This window comes from Protomyctophum parallelum, assembly GCF_964188405.1.
Source record: "Protomyctophum parallelum genome assembly, chromosome: 4".
NCBI lineage: Eukaryota > Metazoa > Chordata > Actinopteri > Myctophiformes > Myctophidae > Protomyctophum > Protomyctophum parallelum.
Window position 1 is genome coordinate 34,018,332 of NC_139700.1, and position 27,425 is coordinate 34,045,756.

Consider the following 27,425-nt stretch of genomic DNA (forward strand, 5'->3'; position numbering starts at 1 on the left):
ACCCTGTACTGTAGGCATTCTCTACTGATTGGATAAACATGGTATCATGAACTGAAAATTCATTTTGTGTTTACTAAAGGGACGGGGAGACTCCGTTACAGCAGGTGGCAGCAGATGGGTTAACACTCTGTAGCAGTGATTTGTATAGAGCCTTAACAAAACACTTCACACTATCTTTAAGAACACAGCCAGCCTCATTGTCTTCCATGTACCCTATGTGTGTTTCTAACCTGTGACATTTCACAGATTATTTATTTATCACGCTAAGCGCAGCAGCAGTTGTACTGATAAAGGTGACTGTCAACACAGACCAAATACACACAGAGAGCAACTTGCTGGATAACATGATCATACTTTTAATAGGAAATTTTATTTCAGAATATTTTGAGAGAAAACTAAAGTTTATTTAAAAGGGTATGCTTTATAAAGGTATATTGTGAATACTCGTCTGCAAAGCTAGGTGTGAGTTTAAATTCGTTTATAAAAATAAACATTTGCTGTTTTAACATGTGCCTGTGACTTAATGCCAGATCTCACTTTGTTACAACAAAGTTGTCTGTCATTTTTACTCCCAAATCCTTTAGCCTTCTATTGGTTTAATCAGTAATCAAGACAAAACTAACTATAATTCTTATTTCTAGTACCTAATGCTCTCAAAAACATGAATGTTTTGACAAAATGAAATCTGGCTATAATTATGTTCCCATGATGATGTCCGTTTTGATCATGAAGGACGATGCCCGTCAGCACAGTTTTAAGCTCACATCGTACAGAGACACGGCACCAACTGTCTGTCCTAAAGAGAGAAACCGGCACCTTAAAGACTGTCGCTTAACACAAGGTCAGACCAGCGACGGGGTACAAGTTAGGCTTTACTGAATGGACTAACCTGGCACATTGTGTAATTAGTACATAGGCATATATTATATAATATATGCCTAATTGAAACCATACATCAACAGTAGCTGCTCTCGAGAACAGACGGTTGGTGTTGTCTCTGTAGGACAGCATGTGGTCCTTCAGTACTTTTAAAAGCAGATGGTTCGAGGTCTATTTCTGCCTTTTTGGGGGGAGGGGTTTGATGTGCCATCCTGTGTGTCAGACTGATGACAGACAGCTGTGTTTATTTTATTTTTCATTTTTCATAACAGCTTCTGTATGGGAAGAAATGAACCCAAAGATTTTCACATTTCTTGTCTGTCTATAGAAAATAGTTTGTTCATGTCTGATGAATGACTTGTGTTCTATTAAAGAGCTTGTTTCCTAATGAAAGTACAGCTATTTCTGTAAGTTTATTTACTTATTCTCTTGCTTAAGAGTATTTAAACATTTTTAAGTTTTCAAACTAGCAAAAGAATGCATGTTCAATCTTCCAGAACACCTGCAGACATTTCATAAAAGCTAAGGTTAAATCAGCAATTTTGGTGGGCTCCTTTCACAGCGTTTCACAACCATGGGCCAGTGACTGAAATTCAGTTAAATGGTGCATTTATATAGCACCTTTATCCAAGGCGCTTACATTCACCCATTACCACACACACATTCATACACCGATGTCAATGGTGGCGGAAACCATGCAAGGCACCAACCAGCACATCAGGAGCAACTAGAAAAAGTGCCCTTCTGGGCACAGGTCTCCACCAGGTTATCCACAGATCCGTGCAGTTAGAGGTAAAAACACTTTTTGGCCAGTTATAGCGCCACCTTGAGGCTGAGTTGAAATTGTTCATGTGGCATTTCGTCTTCGGCCTAGTGGGAATGTGGGTGCACAATTTCACGGAAATCACACGTGTGTTCATGATTTGCAGCATTTTGTTTGAAACTGAGCACTCCTGTGAACTTTGGAAGCCAATCTTAACCAATCAGGATGGAGTCTGATAAATCTGAAAGACCCGTTTCGTTGAATGGCTCTAGAGAGACTGTGTACCAATTTGCATGATGTTTGGACAAAATCTGTAGGTGTACTGTGCAAAAACTTGTTTTGCACAAAGCGGCCTCCTGGTGGCGCTATAACAGGCCGTTCTGGAAAGTTTGGGGCAGAGGTTCATCGTTGGCATCCAGGGAGTGTGTGTGCAAAATATGGCATCGACCGGGTTAACGGTGGCCGAGATTAGCTGTTCACGGACACACGGACACACACACGGACGAACGGACACACGGACGGACGGAGTGCAAAACATACTCTCCCCACATGCCTTCGGCCTGGTGGAGACAATTAAGGGTTCAGTCACAGTGTCTTGCTCAAGGACAGGACACCTTGCAGTTACCATCCAGCCACTCTACCCCTGAGTCAACGCCGCACGCCCCACAGTTCAAGTCTAAGTTATTTTTGAAAAAACAAGTCTACCTGATAGTGTTATGCTGCATCCACACTGGCAGATACAAAGCTACAAAAAATGTTGAGCTGGTTTCAACTTCAGCAACAAATATGCTGTGTAACTTTGTATCTTTTGTATCTGCCCAGTGTGAACGCAGCATAGATCAAATCCCATCAAAGCATTTTCTCATGTCTCCCTCTCAGTAGTATTAGACTACTGATGAGAGGGAGACAGAATCCCTCTCTCCTACGCTGTCCCCCTCTCAGCTTCCCTGCCACTACCGTGTTTCTCATACAGTCTACCTCGCTTAGTTCCTACTGTCAGTCTAACCCGAGGCTACTCCTACAGTCTCCCTCACCACTTAATACCGAACAAAAGGCTAAGTGGACTGGCTATTATCTGTCTACAGGTTAATAAGGGAAACTGACTACTCTCTTTAAAAACTAAACTATATAATAATAATATAGTTTAACCAGGAATAAAATGTATTAATTTGAGTCTCAAATTACTTTTGTCTGTAGTCTGGATTAGATTATGGAATTTGTACTCCATGCCTCAGTTAAATCTCTTAATCCCTAATCTGAATTGAACATAAAGCAGAAGGTCAGCGTAGTCGTCCTGTCAGGCAATGTGTCAGAGACTAGAGTAGAGTCACTGTGCAATAGAAAGAATTAAAACCGTTTGAGTCAGTGTCATACCTGTATACAGGAATGAATGGTAGTGTACCATATGGGTGGGCACACTCTGCCCCTCTGCGAGCGCATTTTTTAAAAATGTATTAATTAATATCCTACTTATTTTTCCCCTAAATTTCCCCAAAATATGAAGTCAGGTGTTTTTGAGATTTAAAGGGGTCACAATGTCATGGAGGTCCCGTTGACCACCTGACATCGTTCAAAAAACCCAAATCAGGTTCAGTTAGTAGATTGCTACATAATCTGAGTTCCCAGAAGTTCTCGTCAGCTCTGGCATACAAACTCGCCACCACAATATTCCAAATTAAGCAAGATAGCACCCCATAGCATGGCAGCAGATAACATGGGGCACAACCAATGAACATCCATTTGGCAAAAAATACAATTAGGACCCTTTGATGTCTTCAATCACGTTGTAAATCCATAATCAAGGGCGGACGCTGTTTGCAAATCACAACACAAGCACAGCTCAGTCGATGGTGAACATCGACTGAGAGGTATTGTATTATTCCACTAGGTCTGTCGGGGGCATAAACACATTTGAACATGCTTTCTGACTGTTTTTAAGTGGTGCAAACCACTTCTACGTCCAGCTTACAATGCCTTGCACGTGTTTGTTTGTGTGTGTGTGTGTCTGTCTGTGTGAGCATGGAACGAGAGAAGTATGTGACATGGCTGCCACCTGCTGGACGCACGGGAGTTGCACCACTTGGTTCACACTGGTGTGATTTTTTTTTTATCAATCTGCAATGTGCATGTGGAGTGTGTCTGCCTGTGTGGCAATGTGCCACTGCCTGTGACTTGAATCGCACAGTGCGCTGGCCTGACTCCAGAATCTCAATCTCACCTGCTATGCTCAATCTGGCTAATGACAAGCCTCTCAGTCGGGGTGGGGGTGCTCAGTCGACTATTAGTCGACTAACAGCAAATTTATTCATATTAATTTCGACTATACTTTCGACTCGACTTAATCCTTAGTCGGGGACAGCTCTAGACAGCAGTATCATCATCATCATCATCATACTATAATTCTAACAATGTCTGAGTGTGTGTCAGAAACACTGCCGTAGCTCCTTACTGCCTGCACCAATCACTCCCACTTTTCACACAGGCATTAATCACTCCCACTTTTCACACAGGCATTGACCATATGAATATGGAGGGCGTAACGAAGCCCTTTTTTCGATTTCACACATGTGGGGATTATCTGACCATTTGAGTGGGAAAAACCTTACATATACTAAATAATACTAAAATATTTATAGGGTCAATATAAGTAAAATAATATAGCCTTTCCACAGGAGTATCTTTTTATATTTTTCCAAAAAGAATACAGCCAATAGCATATTACAAAGTTATCCCACTCACTGGGGTTAAATTCTGGGAGGAAAAACAGGCACGCACCGGGGTGAGTATTCTTCCAGAGCTATGTCCAAATCTACTGAATGTCAGCTCTGCTGTTTGAAGGATTAATTCACCACCAGACCCCCCAAAAATACAATTATTTGATTTTAATAGATTTAAAATAAAGATACAAATTTTGCGATAAAAATAAATAAAAGATCTCCCATATCTTAACACAACCTGAAGTCTGGGGATAGCAGCATAGAAAATAGTGTACATTATAATTACTATATTAAACAGTATTAAAAGTAGAATTATATTGCTTTAACTTAACACAGATAATCCACTATACTTAATATTTGTTCATCATTGACACAATTTAGAAATCTGAGGGAGAGTCCGACAGTAGGAATTAAATAGAGACAGTATAGGACAGTGGTTCCCAAAGTGGGGTCCGGGGACCCCCAGGGGTCCTTGAGGGAGTTACAGGGGGTCCCCAGCTAAATGATAGTTTGGAACCAAATGGACCCCAACGGGTGCATTTGGTTCCATTTGTACACTCTCAGAGTTAAATTAACTTAGATTTTACAATATGTATTAGGGTCCCAGAGATAGAAATGGCAATAGGGGAACGTAGCTTAATTCAGGTCAAACCGGGGTTCCTAGTGAATCCGTGGGCTAATGAGTATCATTTTGGGGGTCCTTGACAAGAAAAAGTTTGGGAACCACTGGTGTAGGAGACAAACAGGAAAGCTGAGAGACTCACCGTCTTGCCAAGAGACATTTATTATCATTTACAGTGAAGTCCAGTTGTTTATCTGATGGCTTGAGTCATAGCAGGGGTGGGTGTCCAGCCTCATTCACAGTGTTGGTTGCTATAGGATGTGCAGGTGTGCACCAAACATTTGTTTGTTAAAGCCAGTGATGTCTCCCCTCTTCAATATGAACACTCCTCCACATCTTCTCATTTTCTGTTTGTATTCAGTGTGTATGTATGTATCATGCGAGACATCAAGTGTTCATTAATATGTCCATACACAGACAAATGTGTCCGTCCGTGGCAAAGACTTGTCCTTTTAAAAATAATGTTCTTATTTTGATCATAAGACCCAATTGCTGAATGTCAGTCTCTAGGTTTTCTTCAGAATATGTATGACACTGTCTGCTTTACTATGACTTTTTAGACTTTTCAAGGACCCCCATAACTCTGAGTGTACCAATGGAACAGGTCCATTTGGTTCCATTTGTACACTCCGAGTTACAGACCACCTTCGGAACCCTGAAGGTCCAATGACCACTGACTGTGCTACAGTAGGGCTAGCTTTGTGTTTCGGGTAATATTATTGTCCGCTCATTTGTATGTCTGTGCCAAAAAATTAATTTGAGAACCATGTCCATCACAAGCCAGCATAGTGATGACCCCTGCCCTGGATACATCACAATTTACATTAAAACAGGATCTGGAAATATTGCTCTATTAGGATTGAAAACAGAACTGTCACTGCTCCTCATAGTAGCGTTGTTTCATGGCTCTGTATTTCCTCAGGTAGTACAGAGCCTCGATCTCTTTGACGACAAACTCTCCGCGGGCGATCATCTGCCTGATCTGTTCTGGGCTCCTCTCATCTTTGTTTTTGAGAAACGCTGCTCTCAGGCGCTCTCTGAAGTAATCTCCTCCTTTAGGGTACTCCCTGCCCAGGAATAACAGCTACCACACACACACACACACACACACACACACACACACACACACACACACACACAAGTAAGGCTGGGCCTGAGGCTAGTAGTCGGCCGGGGTTATGGGGTGGGAAATTTGGTATAGTCTTTTTTTATTGTCCTAAAATATTGTCTATATACATTACATACATTCATGAATCCACTTGCTGACCGGCTGTCACTATTGGGGTTATAGGGGTTTCTTGTGACCCTACCATTAACATCCTATGGCAGGCAAAAATGACAAACTTTTTTTGTCATTTTTTTCATGATTCTGAATCCATTCCAAGCCTGAGTTTTGCACAAAATGCACTCCTTGGGCGAAGAACTTGATGAGGTCAGCACATTTTGGGCACATTTGGCAAGTGGCTATGGCTGCTTTTAGCCCAAGGAGTGTTTTTTGTGCAAAACGAATGCTTGGAATAGATTTAGAATCATGAAAACCTCCTAGTTTGACATAAGGAAGTTTGACATTTTTGCCTGCCATAGGATGTTAATGGTAGGGTCACAAGAAACCCCTGTAAAAACAATTGCCCAATAGTGACAGCCGGTAAGCAAGTTGATTCATGAATGTATATAGACAATATTTTAGGCCAAAAAGACTATATACCAAATTAACCGCTTTAAACAAAAGAAGCCTGCTGCCGGACTAATTCAGCTCCAGGAAGAAATGGCTTCATGTTAAAAACAGAATTGAGAAAATCATTATAGCTCGTGTACTATATGCCTATGCCTACATACTGTATAGGGGAGCTGGCTAATATAAAAGTTTAAACAATTTTTTTTTATACAAACAAAATACAGTCCAACATAATGGTGGCCATTCACACGTCCATTTTTAAAAAGCAAATGTCGTCAAATACAATTGTATTTGTGTGTTCTGGCTGTATGCCCATATGGTCTTCTATATAGTAGCCTATGAGTTTAATCCGACACAAACTTACAGTTTTATAGAGTTTGACAACTTCACCTCTGAGCGGGTTGGACATGCTTACAGAGGAGGTCCGTCCGTCTACTCTACTGGAACGAAACAATGTCATAAATAATATTAGCATATCAGCTGTCAGCCTAGGCACGATATACAGTAGCTCTGTTCCATACCCTTCCTGCTTTCGATTCTGCGAATTACTGCCCTGCAAATTCGCAGAATCGAAAGCAGGAAGGGTATGGAACAGAGCTATATACAGCAACAACAACTACAGTAAACCCTTTCATCAGTAAAAAATATATAGAATTAATCGCAAATAACAGAAGGGGTTGTGCGTTGTGGTCTAATTAAATTAAGACTTTGATTCAGTAACAAATCTATAGCTGAAAGTTAACAGTTGGTAAAGTTAAATGACCTCTGAATGGAGTCAAAAACAGGCTCAATTCGACATTATTCTCTCACAGATATGATTGATTGATTGATTGAAATATTTATTAACAGTTTGTAGAATTTACAGTACATTTTAAGCACAAAATATCGTTTATAATTACTTGGTTGAGAGTTGAGACGCATCACGAAAACAGCGAGCTTCAGCTTCAAGGTTATTGTTTACTTTTTAGGTGTCACAACTTCCGGTTTACTGTGGAAAGATCAACTACTAGAGTCCTAGACAAAAATACCAAGGATACGTCAGTGATGTCATGTCACTAACTAAGCTTCGTCATGGTTTCTCCTTAGAGTAGCCCAGAGCTGGAGTAGCCCAGGAGTAGCCTACATATATATTTTATTTTTTCCTGTCTTTTTCCTTATGTTGTTATGGTTATTTCTTGTTTATTATGATTATTATGATAGATCATCTTATTTTCCCTATTTTTCTTGTGAATTTTAGTTTTCATTATCCTGTCCATGCTGTGCAGCACTTTGTGGCTCATGTCTAGAAAGGGGCTATATAAATAAAGTTATTATTATTATTATTAAGTAAGGCTAGATGTGTCTTTGCCCCCCCTCCACCCACACACATTATTGTATAATTTTTATATTCCCTCTATAGTGTTTGGTTAGTTACATTAAGCCAAGGGAACAAAATAATAAAAAGTACTATAACAATTTGTTGCAACATGACTTTTAAAATGTAATTTAAATATTCAGTGATTTCACTTAATTCAATTTCTTTATTTTTTATTATATATAATCTCTCTATATATATATATATATATATATAATCTTTAATAAGTGTGCTGACCATATAAGGAGTTCCTCCCTGTCCCCAGTGAACCCCTGGGGTCAAAAAACCATAGGTTTCGTTTTTGGCTAGGGTTAGACAGAGTAATTGCGAACGCAGTGATTGCGAACGCACCGAGCACTAACTATGAGACCCTGCAGATCATGTCTGTGTCTGTCTGTCTGTCCCGCTGTGACACCACCTGTAGCAGCTGTAGCACACACACACACACACACACACACACACAGTAGAAAACTTTAAAAAATGACTAACTAAAAAGAAAAAAAAAGTACGTAATTTATTCTAATTGTTGTTATTGCAATTTACGAGCTGCGTTCGCTTCCCGCGTTTGCGCGTCTTACTTGTATAGTAAGAGAGTGGCGACACTAGCGTTGACTCCCATTGTAACAATGGAATGCGGAAGTGCTCATGCCATAGGAGCAATGTTTGGAACTATAGAGCGTCGCAGTCACACCCCCTTTCAGTACGACGAGTGGCCCAGGAAATGAATCCCAATGCATGCAAAAATGTGGTAAATTTCTTTTAAATAATTTGAACTTATATTTTATAATGGAAGTCAATGACAGTGGGATCATACTGAAACTTTGCCCAATATGGAGTTATACACCACAGATACATACATCATAGGTGGCTGACATCACATACTGGCCACATGAAATCCAAAATCCACATGGGAGTCATACATACTCCTGGCCAAAGGTGTGCTGAGCAGAATACTGTGTTCACGATCAACAACTCTCATTTTCATGCTCTGCAACGCAATGGCTTTGGATGATGTTTCCCAGCTGGCCGATGTTTTGTCCAAGACCCATGTCAGGGATGAAGAATTGAGCTACAAAGGTCTGGGGCTCAAATTGGACAACGCAGAGACAGTGAAGGAGTTGGTACACAAGATTGAGCAGTACCAGGGTCTCCGGGCATTGTGCTTGGAGGGGAACACAATTGGCGTGGAAGCAGCACAGGCCATTGCCAAGGCCCTCAAGCACAAAGACCAACTTCAGAGATGCCACTGGAGTGATATATTTACTGGACGACTACGTGCCGAGATCCCCACAGCCTTGAGATCGTTGGGAGGTGCACTGATGAGTGCAGGGGCCAGACTGACAGAGCTGGACCTGTCCGACAACGCCTTTGGTCCGGATGGGGTAAAGGGCATCGAAAACCTGCTGAAGAGCCCCACCTGCCACTCACTGAGGAAGCTAAGACTCAACAACTGTGGCATGGGCATCGAAGGAGGCAAGATCCTGGCAGCAGCACTGACCGAGTGCCATAAGCAGTCCTCAGCTCAGGGAGAACCACTCAAACTGAGGGTTTTCATGGCCGGGAGGAACCTTCTGAAGAACGAGGGTGTCACAGCCCTGGCGACGGCCTTCCAGTTGATAGGCAGCCTGAAGGAGATCCACCTGCCCCAAAATAGCATTAACCACCTAGGTATCACAGCCTTGGCCTCAGCCATACAGCTCAACCCGGAGCTCAGCATCCTAAACCTCAATGACAACACCTTCAGCAAGAGAGGAGCACTGGCCATGGCTCAGGCTCTGAGGCATTTGAAGAATGTCCAGGTGATTAACTTTGGTGACTGTCTGGTCCGCTCTGAGGGAGCCATTGCCATCTCAGCTGTCCTAAGAGAGGGACTGCCTAATCTCAAGGAACTTAACCTGGCCTTTGGGCAGATCACTGATGCTGCAGCTCTAGTCGTGGCACAGGCTGTCACAGACAAACCTCATATGGAGAAGGTGGATCTGAATGGCAACTGTCTGGGAGAGGAAGGCTCTGAGGCACTGAAAGAATTCATGGAAAGTATGGACAAAGGAGACATGCTGGCCTCTCTCAGTGATGACGAAGGAGAGCCTGACGATGATGAAGAAGAGGACGAGCATGAGGAGGACGACGAGAATGAAGAGGACGACGATAACAGAGTGGAGGAAAATGTAGAGAAAGAAGGGGATGAAAATGAGAAGGAGGATGGTGTGTCAAATGGGGAAAGCTTTTTGACAAAACCTCAGAGTTCAGTAGAGGTGGAGTCTTTCCTGAATAGCCCCTCTAGCGACAAACTTCTTCAGCTGGGAGAGGAGAGGACACTTCTAATACAACAGGTCGATGTGTCAGACCCAGATAAGGCTGCAGATATCCTTCTAAAGATCTCCTCGGTCTACAGTGAGCAGCCAGAGACCAAGAGAGTGGTTCTAGAAACCATCAATGCTGTGTTTAAGAGGCTCTTTACTGGTTCAACCCTCCAGTCCTACTGCTTCCTCTCCAGCTTACTGGTCCTGATGGGACTCCTCAAGGGTGAGGGAAAAGGAAGGAAGTTGCATGTTGTTCCAAGTCATCTACGGTGTCTGGAACATGCTGTCCAACAGGAATACTTCCCCCAAGACCATGCCTCACTGCTGCAGATCTTCCTCTGCAAGAATGACAAGGTTCTTAAGTCAGGTGGTGGCGCCACACATAATCTGTGGACCCCTGGAGAAAAAGTGCTTTCCAGAATGGTGAGTCTGGCCATCTCACCAACCGTCTCAACCACTGCCAGTACTAAACCCCCCAACACACAGTGCACTGTACCGATGGACACTACCAACAAGGCAATGGAAACTTTGCACTTGGACAAGGGACAGGGGACATAAGAAGTGGATGTACTCTCATGACACACGTTTACGGTGTGGCTCTGTAAGAGGCCAGCCATGTAGGTCAGTCCTTTTTGAGGGGTGCCAATGGCTCCAACATGTGACTTTGTATTTTTGGGTGTCTATTAGTCGGTAGCAGCATGGTTACTCTGGTTACCGTCATTGTTTCCACCAGGCCGAAGGCATTGGGAGAGAGTATGTTTTGCACTCCGTCCGTGTGTCCGTCCGTCTGTGAACAGCTAATCTCCGGCACCCTTAACCTGGTCGATGCCACATTATGCACACACACTCCCTGGATGCCAATGATGAACCTCTGCCCCAAGCCACCAGGTGGCCGACTTTTGCAAAACACTATTACCCCTCCAGATTCTGCAAATCCTGCAAATCGTTACACACTATCTATAGTCGTGTTCAAGATGGATCTGTCCGATATTTCATATTCCATCCTAATTGGCCAACATCTGCTTTTAAAGTTTGCAGGATTGTCCCTTTAGAAACAAAAAGCCTCAAATCATGAACGCAGTGTGCAATTTACGTGAAATCTTTCAGACTTTCCTACTAGGCTGAGGAATATATCCCACCCTTTTCACATTTTTCGCCTGTTTTAGCACCACCAATAGGTGGATTTTTGCAAAACACATTTTTGGAACTAAATGCCTCGAATCATCCAATTGCCATCAATGGTGTAAGAACAAATGGCACGCTTTTCACATTGGCCTGCCTATTATAGCGCCACCAGGAGGCCATAACCTGACCTGGCCTGGTGGAGATCTGTGCCCCGACGGGCACTTTTTCTAGTTTGAGATCATGTGGGTCTACACATCATGATAAAGGCACCGCTCACTTCACATGGGTGTGATTTTTTTTTGGTCAATGGCACTTGTATTGAACCGCCCTTAGCTTGCCCGGGCTACATACACACCACACCGAGCTGATCCGCATGCATCCACCCTTTCCTACAAGGTGTGGGTGGCTTACCCGCTGATGACTCCATATCTGTGCAAGATTTCAGCATCGACGTGCGAACGTGCGAATCTGAGGTGACCCATTTTGGCAAATTGACCTCAAAATGGAATTTGCATCTCTGCATACATCATAGATTACTGATGTCATAGACATGTGTTGGCAACACACTTAGACCACTGTGGGCCTAAAAATCTATATGACAATCTTGATGACCATACATCATCATGATAAAGGTGGCCCTGACTTCACACAAAGTGTTGTTTTTGTCAGGTGAAACCTGACATATGAATTAGTCAAATTTAATGTCGACTTTGGCTCCTAGTCGGGACCTAGTCCTGATTGGCTGCCACACAGGCTGCCTATCAGTCTATGGAAGTGAGGGGCGCTCGATCTTGTCATCGTACAAACTTATGTCATATTTGGCGGACATTTGACCTAATTTCTCCTTTCATTGTCAATGGCAAATATGAGACGTGGGGACAAGATTTACGTCATATTTGGTGGACATTTGACCCAACATTAGTGCCCCTCACTTCACACAGGTGTGATTTTTGGCCATTTAGTACTTTTCCTCCAACAAACTTTGGGCTGTCCTTTCAGCTGGTTCCCCGTCTATGCTGCAGGGCTTTTAGGGGGATAAACAGAGGGATTTTTAATAGTCAGTACGATGATGCATTTGTTTCTTAGACATAAGTTAGTTTTGTTTGCTGCATTCCAACTTGTAGCATTTCTTTTCAGGGACTTGTTTGTAACAGCTACATTAAAATATGATTTACATCCATGTTACCGAGATACCACTAAGGTCAATACATAGACATTTTATTTATTAACAGTTCATAAAAATATGACCACAAAAGCAGTGATATGAAACATAAGAAAAAGCGATTAGACAGGAGATCGGCACTGCTCGTTTAACTGGGCCAAAACAAACCATGCCAGTAAGTTAGGTTCAACGATTGATTGGTGGTTCTGTTGAACTATGACACTACTAACACACACTATTGAGCACACTGTCCTGCAGAAACACACTAATTACTTATCGTTTGTTTTTAACCCATTAAAACTGGGGAAGGATCTGTGTCATATTAGATTTTAGCGTTGACTATACAAAAATGTTTATATATATTTTTTAAAATCTTGATTAATCTTTAATTACGAAAAAAGTTTGAGAATGACTGATTTGGCATTTTTAGAAGTTGACCTCAGTAACTTCATGGATTTTAAAGGCCAGAGCTAATGTCTATAGGCCAGGGTTTAGATTGAATCTAGAACTTACATCCATTAATGGTCCTAACTGATACATTATCCATTTCTGTACCCACAAATAGTATTCACTGCAATTTGTGCATGTAATCTCTCAGGGCAGACAGTCCTAGTTTGCTCTGTATGACAGTGCTGTTTGCTCTGAGGTGCCGTTTGTAGAACAAAGTGTTGTTTGTCTCGGTATGATAGACAGCTAGTGCAGTTTGTCTCTGTCGTACAGTGTCGTTTGGCTCTGCGGGATATAGTGTTGTCTATAATAGGACAGACAGTGCCATTTGTAAATAAAGCTGTCCATCTGTACTGTGGCTTAATGTACAGTCTATCGCTGGTGTTTCAAACACCTGGAATTCCAAACATACACTGGAGCCTCAACAACACATCATTCAGTCATTCTTGCTCAAGGACACTTGTGGCACAAGACCGTTGATGAGATACGTTGGCAGCAGCTGGGATGAGAGCCGATGGTTTCTAAAATGTTTTCCTTTTAAGTTCAGCGTCCAGGAAGTACAGTAACCAACAGTCACTGCTGTCCCAGGTAAGTCTGTGGGTCAAACCCATTTGACCCTGGGTTTGTGAGGTCATCAGTAGTTGGTCCGGAGTTTTTTGTTCTCCTCTTTGAGTCTCTCTATCTCCTCCACCAGCGTTTCGTTGACGGAGTAACGCTCAATCAAACCATGGATCTCATTCTGAAAGAAAATACTTGACTTTACTTAAGGAACAGTAATAGACCCAGTATAACCACTACTAATACTGCAACTACTAACTGCTATTATTAGTAGAGATGTCCTGATACAGTATCGGAAAAGTATCGGTATTGGCCCTTATTTGTCATATTGGGTTATATCTGTGAATATGGCAGTGTAACCACCGATCCGACGCAGTAAAGGGTTGACACTATAGAGCACCGAAGTCCTGAAATAACTCGCTCATCCCTTCGATTCCCCTGGTTCGCGGAAGTAATTTCTCTATGGAGAATAACATGGGGTGATCTTAATATCGTCTACTATAAGCGTTGTGGTCCAAAAATAAACAAGCTGTCTCTGCGTTATTGTCAGGGAGGTGTCTCTGTATCGTTTGCAACAGTCAGTCACTCATATATGATACAGTCTGCTTCTAGCGAAAATGTAACTAATTCAGTAGCAGTAACATTAGCGTTTTCTCTCAGTCAGTTGATTCTTCATATCCATGAGTGAAGTGGCCGGGATGACATGTTTATTTTTCAAACACAGTTCTTATATGAGGCGATCTAAAATCCCCCTTTGGGGATTACAATGCAAATAAAAAGTACATGAACCTGTGGATTTGCGCCCTCTACCGATATTGACGTCAGACTTCGGTTCTCTATGGCAGGTAAATAAAATGTTTGCTTTCAAGTTGCCAGAACTGCAAGTGCACATTTGAGTGAGGAGTCTGCTAAAACACAACACGAGATCACAAAAAAGAAAAAGGTGTATTGGCGCATCCCTAATTATTAGTATTATAAGTACTAACACTATAGCTTTAAATTGGCTTATGGGTGGATGCCGGACAGTGTATGGGTGGGTTCTAGCGGCCTGAGCATTGTATGACAAAATATTTCTCTAAAAAAGGTAGAAAAAGATTAATCTGTCCTGTTTACTATGAATCACATAACGTTGTGTCTTACCAGTTGGATGTAAAACTGCTTAACCATCTCAACCTGCAGATTCACAACGTCTCTGTGAGTTGCATCCCTGGGGAGAGATGGTCCTTTAATAAAACTGACGACAAGTGAAGACTGCTCATTGATCCTCACTGGTGGGCAATATATTAAATTGTCCAATATGATAATATTTTCGTTTATAATAAACAAGTGACAGTTGGTCACAGGGGTCAGGATTACTAGAGGTGTAGGGGACAGCATTAGTCGAGGTCAGTAGTCAGAGGTACCTGAAGTCCTCCAGAGTGTCCTGTATCATGTTCTTTATGAAATGAATCTGCAGGGTGGAGAAAGGAGCTCCACCTCCTCCCTCTGCGCCTCCTCCTCCACCACCTCCTCCTCCTACCACCTCCGCAATTTTTTCAGACAGAGAGAAGGCTACTGCTGACCACGCGCCCACACATTAACAAAAAAAACAACACAATAATACTGTGAGAAATACAGAAGTGGACAATGACATTTATGGTATAATGCCTATACCACTGAATACATAAATGTTCTGTGTGTGTATGTACTATGTAGCATGCTGTAATGTATGTATATAGTTGTTTATACTTACCAGCTGCTGCAGTGGGTGTGGCTCCATGGAAAGTCTGAATGCCATTGGTTCTTGAACTGAGGTCTGGGGTGAAGAAACTAGGGACTGACTTGCTGTGATTGGTCTGTGGAAGGGGCGTGGTCTGTTCATCTTCCTCCAAGTTGGCCCCACTGATCTGTTAATTATGATATTATAACAGTTGATCATTTAGATACAATAGTAGACTAGTCTCGAGTTGGAATTGAACTGTGGCCATTGCAATGTGGTCGACGCACCCAAATTACGTCAGTTAATCTATTAATTAAAAAATAAGTGTAACTAGGGATGGTATAGAATTGCTAGGGAACGGACAGACGTCAAGGCAGAAGCGTTCGACACACGAGGCACTGAAGGCAAACTGGAAGATGATGCTTTTCCTGGTTTGTGGTTCCGTGAAGACGAGAACTATTTTCTTTTAGAAATTGTTCTTGCAGTGAATTGTTATTAAGAACTGTTTTAATTGGGATGCGTCTATGATTTTGATGGTGCCATATGTGTAACTTAAGCCACATAAGGTCGCCGTTTGCCTTGATTTTACAAATGTGACCAGATTTGACTGAGAGACTGCCATCGCGCAAATCAAATACAGCTTTTCACCAGGAGAAGAAAAGCCTTTTTTTTCCTTCTTTTTTTTCTAAATGATTTTATAGCACAGGCAGACTCTGCACATACTAGAGCATGTCTGAAATAAGTGTCAGTGCTGAAATTGACATGTAAATATGAAATTACTCTATAAAACTGGTGGGTCAAACTGAACAACCAATGTGTCAATTTGAAGCTATAATTCCCTGCTTCCATATGACATATGACAAAAAATCCAATGGCAGCCCCTCAGTCAAATGTAGTCACAAATGGCTAAGGGGGTCGGAGGCACTCCGATCCACATTGTGCTTCACTACGCCTCTTAGCCATTGTAAAATCTATGGTAAACCACAACCTCTAGTAGCTTATTGCTTTAGTCTACACTACAGCCTCTTTTCTGTTCATTAACATTCTCCAGATGTCAGATTAGGTGATCCACTCATTTACCCTCTCGGGCGGGCTGGTGGGAGACAAGAGCTCCTCCTCTCTGATTGGTGGCGTCTGGAAAATGGACAGTGGGCTGAAGGCGCGAGAGGGGTTTACCAGGGGAGTTCCCAGGGGTGTCCTGCGTTGGGTGGTGGCAGAGGAGTAGGAGGTATCTGGGGAAACACAAAATAATTACAATTTCCTCCTTTTGGCTTTCCTTACAAAGGATTCCGACTACAGAACAGACTAGAAGTGTAAGAAGTTAACAGACATTAGAGGAGAGAAATTGTCTATTTGTACTTAAACAGTAATAAATGCAATGCATAATCACTCCAATGCATTTGTTAAAGGAGACATTCAATAAGCGCCTTTGGGTTTATTTGGTCTTCGTGATTATTTGGATGCATATTTTGTAAATGTAAGTAAGTAAGTAGCCTTGCCGAGCCATGAGACCCATAGGGCAGGAGCCCATCTCCTGTTTCTGTAGCATGAGGCAACTTGATGTACAAGTACACCCCCTGGACATGACGCTAGTATGACGCAGGGACCCAATCCAACCCTTGATGCCGAGTGTCAAGTCTTTGGTATGACGCGGCCAGGTATTGAACCCCGACCTCCCAGTCTCAGGGTGGACACTCTAACCACAAGGCCACTGAGCTGGTTTGTAAATGTACTTGAGATTTAAATAAAGAAGAAAACAAATACAAAACAGTAGACAGATAACTGACCATCTCTGAGAGGTGAAAACACATCCAGACTAGCCCGCCCTCTCATTGGTTCTGTGTCTCTTGGCAACCCCTCCATTACTATGGAAACAAGGCAGTACACAATGGATTGTTTCTTACCTCCAACATTTCAAGATTCAATACTAAAAACAGAAACTGTAAAACACATACATTAAACGAATGTTTATTTATGTACATTTTTGGTAGAGATAGAGTTAAAGAAAGAAAGCTAAGAGGAGGAACTGTAGACAATAGCTGAGAAGAGAACTGACCGTCTCCAACAGGTGAAAACACATCCAGAGTCAGACTAGCCCGTCCTCTGAGTGGTTGGCCTTTTGTGTCTCTTGGCAACACTTCAGGAATAGACGTTACTATGGAAGCAAGGCATGGATAGTTTTTCCATATATGAATATTTTCAAGATTCAAGTGAAACCAGTAACCCGGCGCACTCATAAGACACATACAGTACATTATATTATAAAACAGGAATAATCATACAATCCATACAATTATCCTAATAGCATAAAACAAAAAAAGTATTTATATAGCACATTTTATACAGAGACAACTCAAAGTGCTTTACATAATAGAAAGAAAAAGCACACAAAACTAGAAAAGTCTGTCAGGCCGATTTGCCCACCTACGGTTGTGTTGGGATTTGTTATAGCGCCACAATGAGGCTCATTAGAAAGGATTGTGTGTGACAGTTCTTCCTTGGCCTAGTGTCACGGCAATCTGACATGATTAGGGACATTTCATGCAAAACGGGCCCCTCTTGCTAACTTTGAAAGTCAATTGTAGTAAATCGGAATTGAAAAGGTCTGACATGTTACTAGGGATGGGTCTGATTAATCGTTAAAAGGATCCAAATCGATTTAAAAACGAAAAATCTAATATTTGAATAAAATCTGTTTCAAAGGCAATTTATTTTGTTAGCTTAGGCCTACTGCAGGTGACTTCAATGCTATATGGTGCAATGTTGAGTACAGGGCTACAGGCCTACCAAAGTGTGCCTACATTATTGCTATTGACAGTAATGGTATCTGTTATCATTAGCCTGATTGAGGCAACATTTATGTGGATGGATAACAGAATTCCTTTTTTCCTTCACAATTATTGATGCTTATTTGTGGTTTATAAAAATAAATCAAAAAACCTGTGTCACACCAGCATGTATTAACATAGGAATGAGCCTAGATGCATATCAACGGTCCTTTGTAGGTGTTAAGCACTGAAATGGAGTCACAAACCGTCTCTAGCAGGAGAGAACATGTCCAGACTGTTGCGTCCGACACTGCTGAACTTGCTGTCCAGAGAAGACAGGTGCTCTGCTGCTTCCAGCTGGCCCTCCGCTTCTCTGTTAAATAGCTCTATACCAGAGAACACACCTTTGTTTGTATTTAAACAGTGTATGCATATTATATATATACATAGTGTATGTAATGTATGCATATGAAATATATATACAGTATATATATATATATATATATATATATATTCACACATACACACGATAAACAGTAAACACCTCTATAGCTGATAATATACAGTCATATCTGATACCATTCAGCAAAACACAAACCTTATATAATATGTATAAGGTATATTTTTAGTATTGTCTATCATGCCTATGTGGAGTCTACTATGCAAGAATGTCCATGTAGTGTCTCTGTAAGCCAATACATACCTGTGTCTCTCAGGCTGGGGGTAGGGCTGAGGGGGGAAGCAGGTGTGGTCACAGCACTGACTGTGGGGCCTGACTTGATCGAAACCCTTTTAATGTTGGAAACCTTACTTGACATTCCTTTATTGGACTGAAAACAGAGGGCACAGAGGAGAGAGACATTGAGAGGTTATGTGCATTGCTGGTACCTTATTGCAGTGTTTGCCAAAACATAGGATCTGAACGTAATTCTGGGTCGCGGACCAAATTTTTGGGTGGTGAATAAATATCACATAATAAAAAGAAATGTGATTTATTGTACCCATCGTGTGTGTGTGTGTGTGTGTGTGTGTGTGGTGTTGCTACCTTGTTGGCTTTAGTGTTTGTGGTCTGGTAGCGAAGACCGGTGACGGAGGTTCTGTGTGCAGCGGTCGTCCTGGTGGGGGCGCTGGAGTTCCTGAGGTCGTAGTGGTAGATTTTCCCCTGCGTGGTGCCAACCACCACCCCTGTCCCATCTGGAGTGAAATCTACTGCAGTTACTGGACAGTCCACACGGAGACTCCGCAGCACACTGGAAAACACGTAGGGATGCACACAATTAAGGCATTTAGCGGATGCCCTGCCTGGAGTGGTTACAGCCTGGGCACACATGAACTTCCATGCGCTGCAAAAGGAAGCTGTGTTTTGCGTCATCTCCGGGTTTTTAGACAGCTGGTGGATGGAAATGAAGCTCCACCCACACGGCAGAATGCCACTGGGGCAAGCTTTTCCGGGAATCTAACCGACGCGGCAATGTGCCATCCACCAGCTGTATAAAAAAACGGAAATGACGCAAAACACAGCTTCTTCTGTCCGCACATGGAATCTAAAGTGTGCTCAGAACCTTAAGCTAAATTCCAATACCCAAAATCTCGGCCACTCGCTCACTCCCACTCGGTCACTCGGGGTCATGTGACCCGGAAATGGTTAAAGTGCTCCATCGAGGAGGAGAGTGGAGTCGAGTGGAGGAGCCGAGTGGGCTCTCCGAGACCGCATAGAGCAAGTGTACATCAGGTGCAGGCTCGGTGGGGTATTTTGTCTTCTTGCAGCGGATTTCCGCATCACATGTACATGTTTTTTTCCTTCTCCAGTGACATAAGTCTGCCTCCTCCACATGTGGCACAGCTTGAAACCCGATACACACCACCCCCCCCCCCCAAATAGCAAATAGCCTTGCCTTGCACATGTTACCAATACATACACATTGGCCTTGGTTACATGCACAAAATGATGAATTGTCTATTCTGTAGACTGTACGGCTATGTTTGGAGTTCCAGTGATCCAGCTGTGTGACTGTGACACTGTATTATTCCACCACTTTTGCTTTGGCAATGTAAACGTATGTTTAGGACACGAGGAGAGTGAGCGAGTGTGAAAGTATTGGTATTGGAATTTAGCTTTAGAGTGTCAGCTGAGATTGGGAGGTCAGGGTTCAATCCCCAGCCGGGTTATACCAAAGACTAAAAGGGGACACAATGCCTCCCTACTTGCCACTTTGATTGACTGATTGATTGCTTAATTGAAAATTAATTCAAAAGGATGAAAATACAAGAAAGCCAGAAGGCTTGTTTGTCTTTGTCCTTTCCCTCCCTCCCTACCTCCCTCCCCCATGAACCTTAGTCAACCAGGGACATGGTTGAGTGTACGTATATGCTAGTAACTAGGTCTAGGACAACCTAGCAATAGCATCTGTCTAAACAACATATCTAGCATCCATCTTCAAGTAAACGTCATAAATAACATCTGGATAGCAATATATATATAGCATGTATCTAAAGAACACAACTAGCATCTATACATAGTCAACAAGTGCATATATATATATATATATATATATATACACACACACATAGATACACACATACATACAGTATATAAAAACTGGTAAAGACGTGTAAATCGGTCTGAGCTGCATTCTAGCAGTAAGGTGGGAAAGTGCCCTTGCCGATAATAAAGTACATCAATTTGCTAGTGGGGACAGCGAGGTCTTACATCTTGCTGCCTGTGTCATAGCAGATGATCTTCTTGTCCAGTCCCACGGTGACAAACAGCAGGTCACTGACGGGGGAGAAAGCCAGGCCTGACGCTGGAGCTTTGTGGGCGCTGTGGAAGGAGTGGAGTTCCTTCTGCGTGTTGGAGTCCCAGAGCACCACTGTACCACTGTCGGACACACTGCCCAACAGAGAGCGCTTCAGCTGGGACAGACGAAGGTCACGGACAGGCTGCCAACCACAGGGGGAAGGGGTGTTAATTAACCACTTAAAGCCATCTATTCTTAGTACAACAGACCTTAGTTAGACAACTGCACTTGGGCTGCTGTTTTTCCATCTACAGTACACCAAATCCCTTCACCAATTAACAAGCTCAACATGTGAACTTGTAGATCGGCTATTTTTGGCGAATGGTCCCCCCAGAATAGGGATGTTGGGGTTCAAGTGGTTTTAATGTACTAATGATACTACTGCTGTTAATGATAAATCTACTATACTACTATTACTCAGTGTTGGGAAGTACACAGATTTCTTATTTAAGTAAGTAAGTAAATCTACAAACTCACAAAGCGTTGCTTCAATATAAAAATATGGTATTAACATGAGTGAGTGGCATATTGAGTGGCAAAGTGAGTGGCAAATAGAGTTCCAAAGTGAGTTTAATGTCGTTTAACATGGCCCAGGCCGTAGCGTAACGGTCTGGGCACCGGACTGGTAATCCAGTCGCAGTGTGCCGCGGGTTCGACTCCCGGACCCGACACAGCCTTTACTGCATGTCATCCCCCCATCTCTCTCCCGTTTCCTGTCAGCCTACTGTCTGTCCCTTCAAAAATCAATAAAAGGCGTAATGTCAAACACATATAATTATGTAACCTTGGGGTGGCGCTGTTGTTACATAAGCGTCAAGTTCACGTGCATGGTGAGGGAAGGATTGACCCGGAAGGGCAAACAGCTTTGACCACAGGTACGTCAGCACTTTGAAATGGTGTGGAGCGAAATGTTTGTCTGTTTCAGTCTGAAGTATCCATTGTCTGTAATCTGTCTAATTATGGTTTATTTCTAATATCACGCAGATCTGATGCTGTACACAACTCTTTCATTGGTGAAATAAATACGTTAAAAGCATGGAGAGCTGCCTGTGTGGCGTTATTGGGGCTGACACAAAGCGAATAAACAGTACGGCGTCAGAATGGCGCGTCAGTCAGGTCCAGCTACGGGATCAATTCCTTGAGAGATCTGAGGCTCTCACAACATTGTTTAATGCAATCAGATAGGACTTTCATGTTTGGATGTATGGGCTGTCGCTTATTGGCCAAGGGTTCCCACCGACATTCCCAGACGATTTGCTCAGACACATATGACGTAAATTCTCCATTCATTGTCAATGGCATTTTATATGTTTACACAACACAAACATTAAACACTATAGCTGTTTAAAGGAGGGGCTGGCGCCCCTCAAAAATTGTTATTCAATGCCAGGATTTCCCCCCGTTCAACCCTTATTTTGAAGGGCCAAAACGCCACGACCGGATGTTATGTTGACATAATAGTCACCACGACCCATCACAGTGTCGGCAATCTGCTGTGGAAAAACCTCGTTTTGACCAGAAATGCATGGCACCTGGGACAAGGAATTGGAGATAAATGTGATTGAAAGCAACAGATAGGACTGCACGCAGTTCAAGATGATCCAGTGTCCAAAAGAATAATAATTAAAGTACATACTTGAGTAAATGTACATTATATATTACTTTCCACCACTGGTTGGTGGCGCCTTGCATGGTTACCTCCGCCATCGGTGTGTGTGAATGGGTGAATGTGAAGTACATTGTAAAGCTAATTTGAGCAGTCAGATGACTAGAAAAATCTATATAATTGCTACTACTGTTACTGTAATACCAATCTAAACCTAGTGGTAGTGCTGCTACTGCTGATTCAACTAGTAGTGCTGCTGAACAGCTATGCATGTTGTGTGCGGTGGGGACTCTAACCTGTGTATTTCCGTGTCCGAAGGCCTTGCTGGTCATGTCGGTGGTCATACTGTGGAGAATGATGTCTCCACTGGTTGAACCAGATGCAATATAGGTGTCATTGTTGTTAAAGCTAACAGACGTCACCTCTTCATTGTGCACCTACACACACACACACACACACACACACACACACACACACACACACACACACACACACACTAAATGGATTAGATTACCTTAAAGTTAAATTTAAAAAGCAAAGGGAGAAGTGATCAGAAGGAAGAAAAGTTTGCATCATCTGATCATCATGTGTTGGTGACATAGACCAACCTTCAGACATCGGTGCAGTCTCCTATTCTTCAGGTCCCAGATGTTAACAGTGTGGTCCAGGCCTCCACTGAGCAGATACTGAGATGAACTGCTCAGACACACACGAGTCTGCTTTTTCTAAACAAACACACACACATAACCAGCAATTTACACAGACCACAGATAACAGTAATTCCTAAACATAACCTGACATATGAAGTGTATATTTGTACGTCTCTAAATGTTTTGATGAATTGAACAAGTTGACCCTTGAATTGAATTGACCCTCTTGTAAACAAGTGTAATGCTTTATTGGGCCGTCCACTCACAGTTAACAGTTTTTGTATTGAGTGCTTGAAATGTACTGTAATTCTGCAAACTTTTAAATACTTCAATCAATCCTCAGTAAAAGTATGCCTAAACCGAACCTTATACCTAAACGCAAACTCAGTAAAACTATGCCTAAACCTAACCTTATTCCTAAACCTAACCTTATTCCTAACCTTAACCTCAGTAAAACTAGGAGGCAAGCAGTCTTAAAAAAAAAAGAAAAGGAAATCACACTTGTGTGAACTGTGAAGTGAGCGCTCTTATAATCATACATCATATTCCAGCCAATCACTTTGAGTCCTCACTTTTTATTTTCACTTTTTAAGCTCTGAGCCAATAAAATCATCACTACAGGGTACGCACACACAAAGCTGGGCATAGGAGGGGCTAGCACCCCTCAAAAATAATGGAGGCATGCGTGTTTGGGGGTGAGCGTTCCAGTGACCATTTTGACTTACCCCCTCAGCCAGTACTACCACAGGGACAGCAGTGGACTTGATGCTGGACAGGACCAGTTTGTCTCCAGAACTGCTGGCACTCGCCACATACTGGTCTGAGATCAGAGGTCAGGGATAAACTCTACTGGCTACATATGACATTCAAGCTCGATTTATACTTCTATTTGCACACCGATATAACTGAGGCTTCACCCCACACAGTTCCATTCATACAAAACGTACATTTACCATGGTTTAATCATTATTATTATCATTATTTATTTATTTTTTGTTTCCATTGCACAGTAGTAGGAGTAATGACATTTTGTGGCATCTTTGGTCTCGGGGGGGGAGGGGTGAGTGGGATTGTTTGTTTTTGTGTTCCGTGCTTTTGCTGTTATGTGTTGTTTTATATGTGTTTTGTTTTCTTTAAGTCATTCATGTTGTTAACGTGTCTTATTGTGATTTTTGTCTTAAAATAAAAAACATTTGATAACAAACAAAAAAAAAACGTACATTTACAAAGCAATTCAATAATGTATGTGTATATAGTCATCTGTAGGATACTATTGTTGCTCCAGCAGACCTGGGTCACAGGGTGGGAGGGGCTGTGATGGTTAAACTGGTCCACCACCATCATAGAACCAGAGTCCCACACCTTAACACAGTCTCCTGAAGACAACAGCCTGGTCACCTCCTCCATGTTCTAATCGTTCATTGATTAGATAGATAGATAGATAGATAGATAGATAGATAGATAGATAGATAGATAGATAGATAGATAGATATGAAACATACCAAATTTGCATGAATCGTACTGAATTATCAAAATGCAGCGATTTATATATACACTGTTACTTTCAGAATATACTCATGGTGTTAGAAAATGGGATTCTATTTGTAACACAAATTGTGTTCTCTCCTTTTAAAAACAAAAGTTACTCATATCTCTATTTAAATCTGCCTGATTTAACTAATGTCTTTCAACAGTGTATACATTTAGTAATCTTTATTTATCTTTTTACTACTACACTTAGGTCTGTGAGTACCTGTATGTCATCTTCTTTGAGAATATAAAAATGTAGCAGTTCAAAACTTCAAGTGCAGGTGTACACTAAAGCAAAGTTAACCCTCGGAACCCTCCATAAAGCTTTTCTGAAATTTGGATGTCACTTTATGTAGGGTCCCTGTACGTATTTTCGTATGGGAATTTTGGAACGCTGACATAAATATGCTCGCTAACATCGTATCTGCGGCGTTTGACGGCCTCTTTTTGTTTGAGTTATTCTGAATTCGTGAACTATAAGTACCTATACATACCGCTGCGAATATCTGCTGTGGCGCGGAAGCCGTTAAGTATTTTTAATCTATGTTTGACCGATTTGGAAGCTTGGATTCTTCTTGTTTATTTACCGTTTATTGTACCGCCTCCCGATGTGCGGTTGGCTTGTGCCGGCTACGTCCCTGCCTCTGATCTGCTCTGTCATAGCTATAGCGCCACTAGCTAGCCAGATAGGCGGTACAATGAGGTGTCAATAAACAAGGAAGGAAAAGAAGAATCAAAGCGACCAAATCGGTCAAACAAAGATTAAAAATACTTAACGGCTTCCGCGCCACAGGAGATATTCGCAGCGGTATGTATAGGTACTTATACTTCACACATTCAGAAGACCTCACACGAAAAAAAGTCCTAAAAGAGCGCAGACAGGTCGTATTCACGGTGTTTATGTTTTATTTATGTCCGCGTACCAGGTGGCAGGGTAGAGATGGAACAGGACCCCATGCTATCTGGGTCGTCAAAAATGTCAGAAACTTCAGTAGCATTGGGTTCTGCTTGTAGGGCTAATGAGGGCTGTGCTGTGGATGACTTATACCCGTGCCTCATGTCCTGTAACGTTGCATTTGAGTTATGACTATTTTTTACATTATTTGACTTATTTTGTTTCAATTTGTATGTCATAATGAAGGATTATTTAATCAAGTTCAACCTTTATCTTTCTCGATCCACACTTTGCGACAAAACATCGATATTAAGTTGTTAGAAAAGAACTACAGTAAAATTCTGAAGGTTGTTTAATCGAAGCATGTTCGATCTAAACAAATAGGTTGAATATGGAAGTAATCCGACAAATATGTCATAGTTTTATGGATGTCATCATGGTTTGTTTTGATTGTCAGATGCTCAACTTAGCCAAAGTTAGCAAGCTAATGTGCCCTATCAGTTAGCCGAGGTGACTAACGAGGCTTTTTTTTTTTTAAGTTTTAAAGTTACCCAACTAGTACAAATGAAGGCTAAACAATGTCTAAAATAAAGTAACTTCACTTAAATATAATACTTACCAAAACGATTGTTTAAACTGTCTTACACTGCTGAACCGAATTCGTCCACAACAACCGCCACTACGGCAACAGCAGAGGGACAGAAATAACGAGGAACACAACACACAACTTTGCGCGGCTCGCGCGCACACACGCACGTTTCCGTATCCGAGATTGATGAAGCTGCGCTCATGTGAAGTCTGTGGGGGCTTGATTTGAGGGATGCTGTCCAGCCTGTCCCATGTCGCGCGTTTATGTGAAGTTTGCGAGGGTTTGAGGGATGTGATGTCCCATTTGAAATCGGTAAATCAGTGAGGGCCCTTTGCCAAAGTAAACCGATGCTGACTTTGGCTGACTTCTTGTAGGGAATACCTGGCTGTTACCCTTGTGGGCCTATCCCTTCTGGTCGTTGGAATTCAAAGTACGAGTTCTGAAAACCAACACATGATGGCGCTATTGTTCCAGAGATGGGGAAGTTAGGGCCGACTACATCTCTCCCTTACGTTTTCCACATTACAACAATTGTATATTTAACTACAGCTGCAATATCAATAATAGGCTAATTTTGGCAGCGTTGCCAAATGTAGCCAATATCTGTGCTGTGAAAAAAACATTTCAGCCTTTTTCCCCTTTCTTTTTTTTTAACATCGGGTAGTGCTTTTTCTGGTTTTATCCCCTTAGATTTTATATTGACCTATACTTTTGTTGAACTGTATTCAGTCTACAAACTGTTAATGACATTTCCAATCAATCAAAATGTTATGATGAATTGAAAACAGTGGACTCTCTTGTAAACAAGTGTAATGCTTTATGGTGTCGTCCACTCACATTTAACAGTTTTGAGTCGTGCTTGAAATACTGTAATTCCGCAAAGTGTTAATACTTATCAATCAATGAAACAGTTTATTACATTTTACAGCAGCAAAGCTCTTGGTACAGAGAAATTTGTGACAGCAGCAATGTGTGTTAATAGGCTTACAACAGTCTAGTGGGTCTACATATGTGGGCCTGCTGTGTACATAAAACAGTCTACTTTTTGCCAACTAACAGTGTAGTCTATGTATAGGCCTACTACAAAGGTTCAGTATCTGTAGGCCTACAACGGTCTAGTCTAGTCTATGTGATGAACTCCAGTGAAATTCTCCTAGAGAATCATTCTACTGATCACTTAGACAGAAAGATGAAATGTCCCTTTAAATACAAACACACAAACATAACAATTATACAGTATAAGAGACAAGGTGCAATATGATATAAATCTATATATCTTTTATAT

The 27,425-nt window shown here is 41.9% G+C and overlaps 3 protein-coding genes across 5 annotated transcripts; 1 reads left to right on the forward strand and 2 right to left on the reverse strand.

The window, feature by feature from the left end:
- Nucleotides 1–4,509: 4,509 nt before the first annotated feature.
- On the reverse strand, nt 4,510–7,639 carry lyrm5b (LYR motif containing 5b). 2 transcript variants are annotated; one of them, XM_083763169.1, is made up of 3 exons: nt 7,556–7,639; nt 7,021–7,096; nt 4,510–6,065 (listed from the first exon to the last, which is right to left on the reverse strand). In XM_083763169.1, the coding sequence occupies exons 2-3, from the start codon at nt 7,063–7,065 to the stop codon at nt 5,856–5,858; spliced, it is 255 nt and encodes an 84-aa protein (XP_083619295.1). In that variant the 5' UTR covers nt 7,066–7,096; nt 7,556–7,639; the 3' UTR covers nt 4,510–5,855. The 2 variants fall into 2 exon arrangements, with proteins under 2 accessions (XP_083619295.1, XP_083619296.1); XM_083763170.1 differs by having other exon boundaries at nt 7,021–7,093; nt 7,556–7,635.
- Nucleotides 7,640–9,008: 1,369 nt separating this feature from the next.
- Nucleotides 9,009–10,871, forward strand: LOC310857163 (ran GTPase-activating protein 1-like; the record flags this gene model as incomplete). The annotated part of the gene is made up of 1 exon (XM_083762774.1): nt 9,009–10,871. The coding sequence occupies one exon, from the start codon at nt 9,009–9,011 to the stop codon at nt 10,869–10,871; it is 1,863 nt and encodes a 620-aa protein (XP_083618900.1).
- A 1,773-nt stretch (nt 10,872–12,644) lies between these two features.
- Nucleotides 12,645–26,237, reverse strand: nedd1 (NEDD1 gamma-tubulin ring complex targeting factor). 2 transcript variants are annotated; one of them, XM_083763803.1, is made up of 16 exons: nt 26,171–26,237; nt 24,398–24,536; nt 23,852–23,946; nt 23,085–23,201; nt 22,773–22,913; nt 20,783–21,012; nt 19,118–19,322; nt 18,776–18,902; nt 18,339–18,458; nt 17,361–17,459; nt 17,092–17,169; nt 16,385–16,536; nt 15,338–15,491; nt 15,009–15,159; nt 14,746–14,812; nt 12,645–13,786 (listed from the first exon to the last, which is right to left on the reverse strand). In XM_083763803.1, the coding sequence occupies exons 2-16, from the start codon at nt 24,531–24,533 to the stop codon at nt 13,682–13,684; spliced, it is 1,977 nt and encodes a 658-aa protein (XP_083619929.1). In that variant the 5' UTR covers nt 24,534–24,536; nt 26,171–26,237; the 3' UTR covers nt 12,645–13,681. The 2 variants fall into 2 exon arrangements, with proteins under 2 accessions (XP_083619929.1, XP_083619928.1); XM_083763802.1 differs by having other exon boundaries at nt 15,009–15,162.
- Between the last annotated feature and the right edge of the window lie 1,188 nt (nt 26,238–27,425).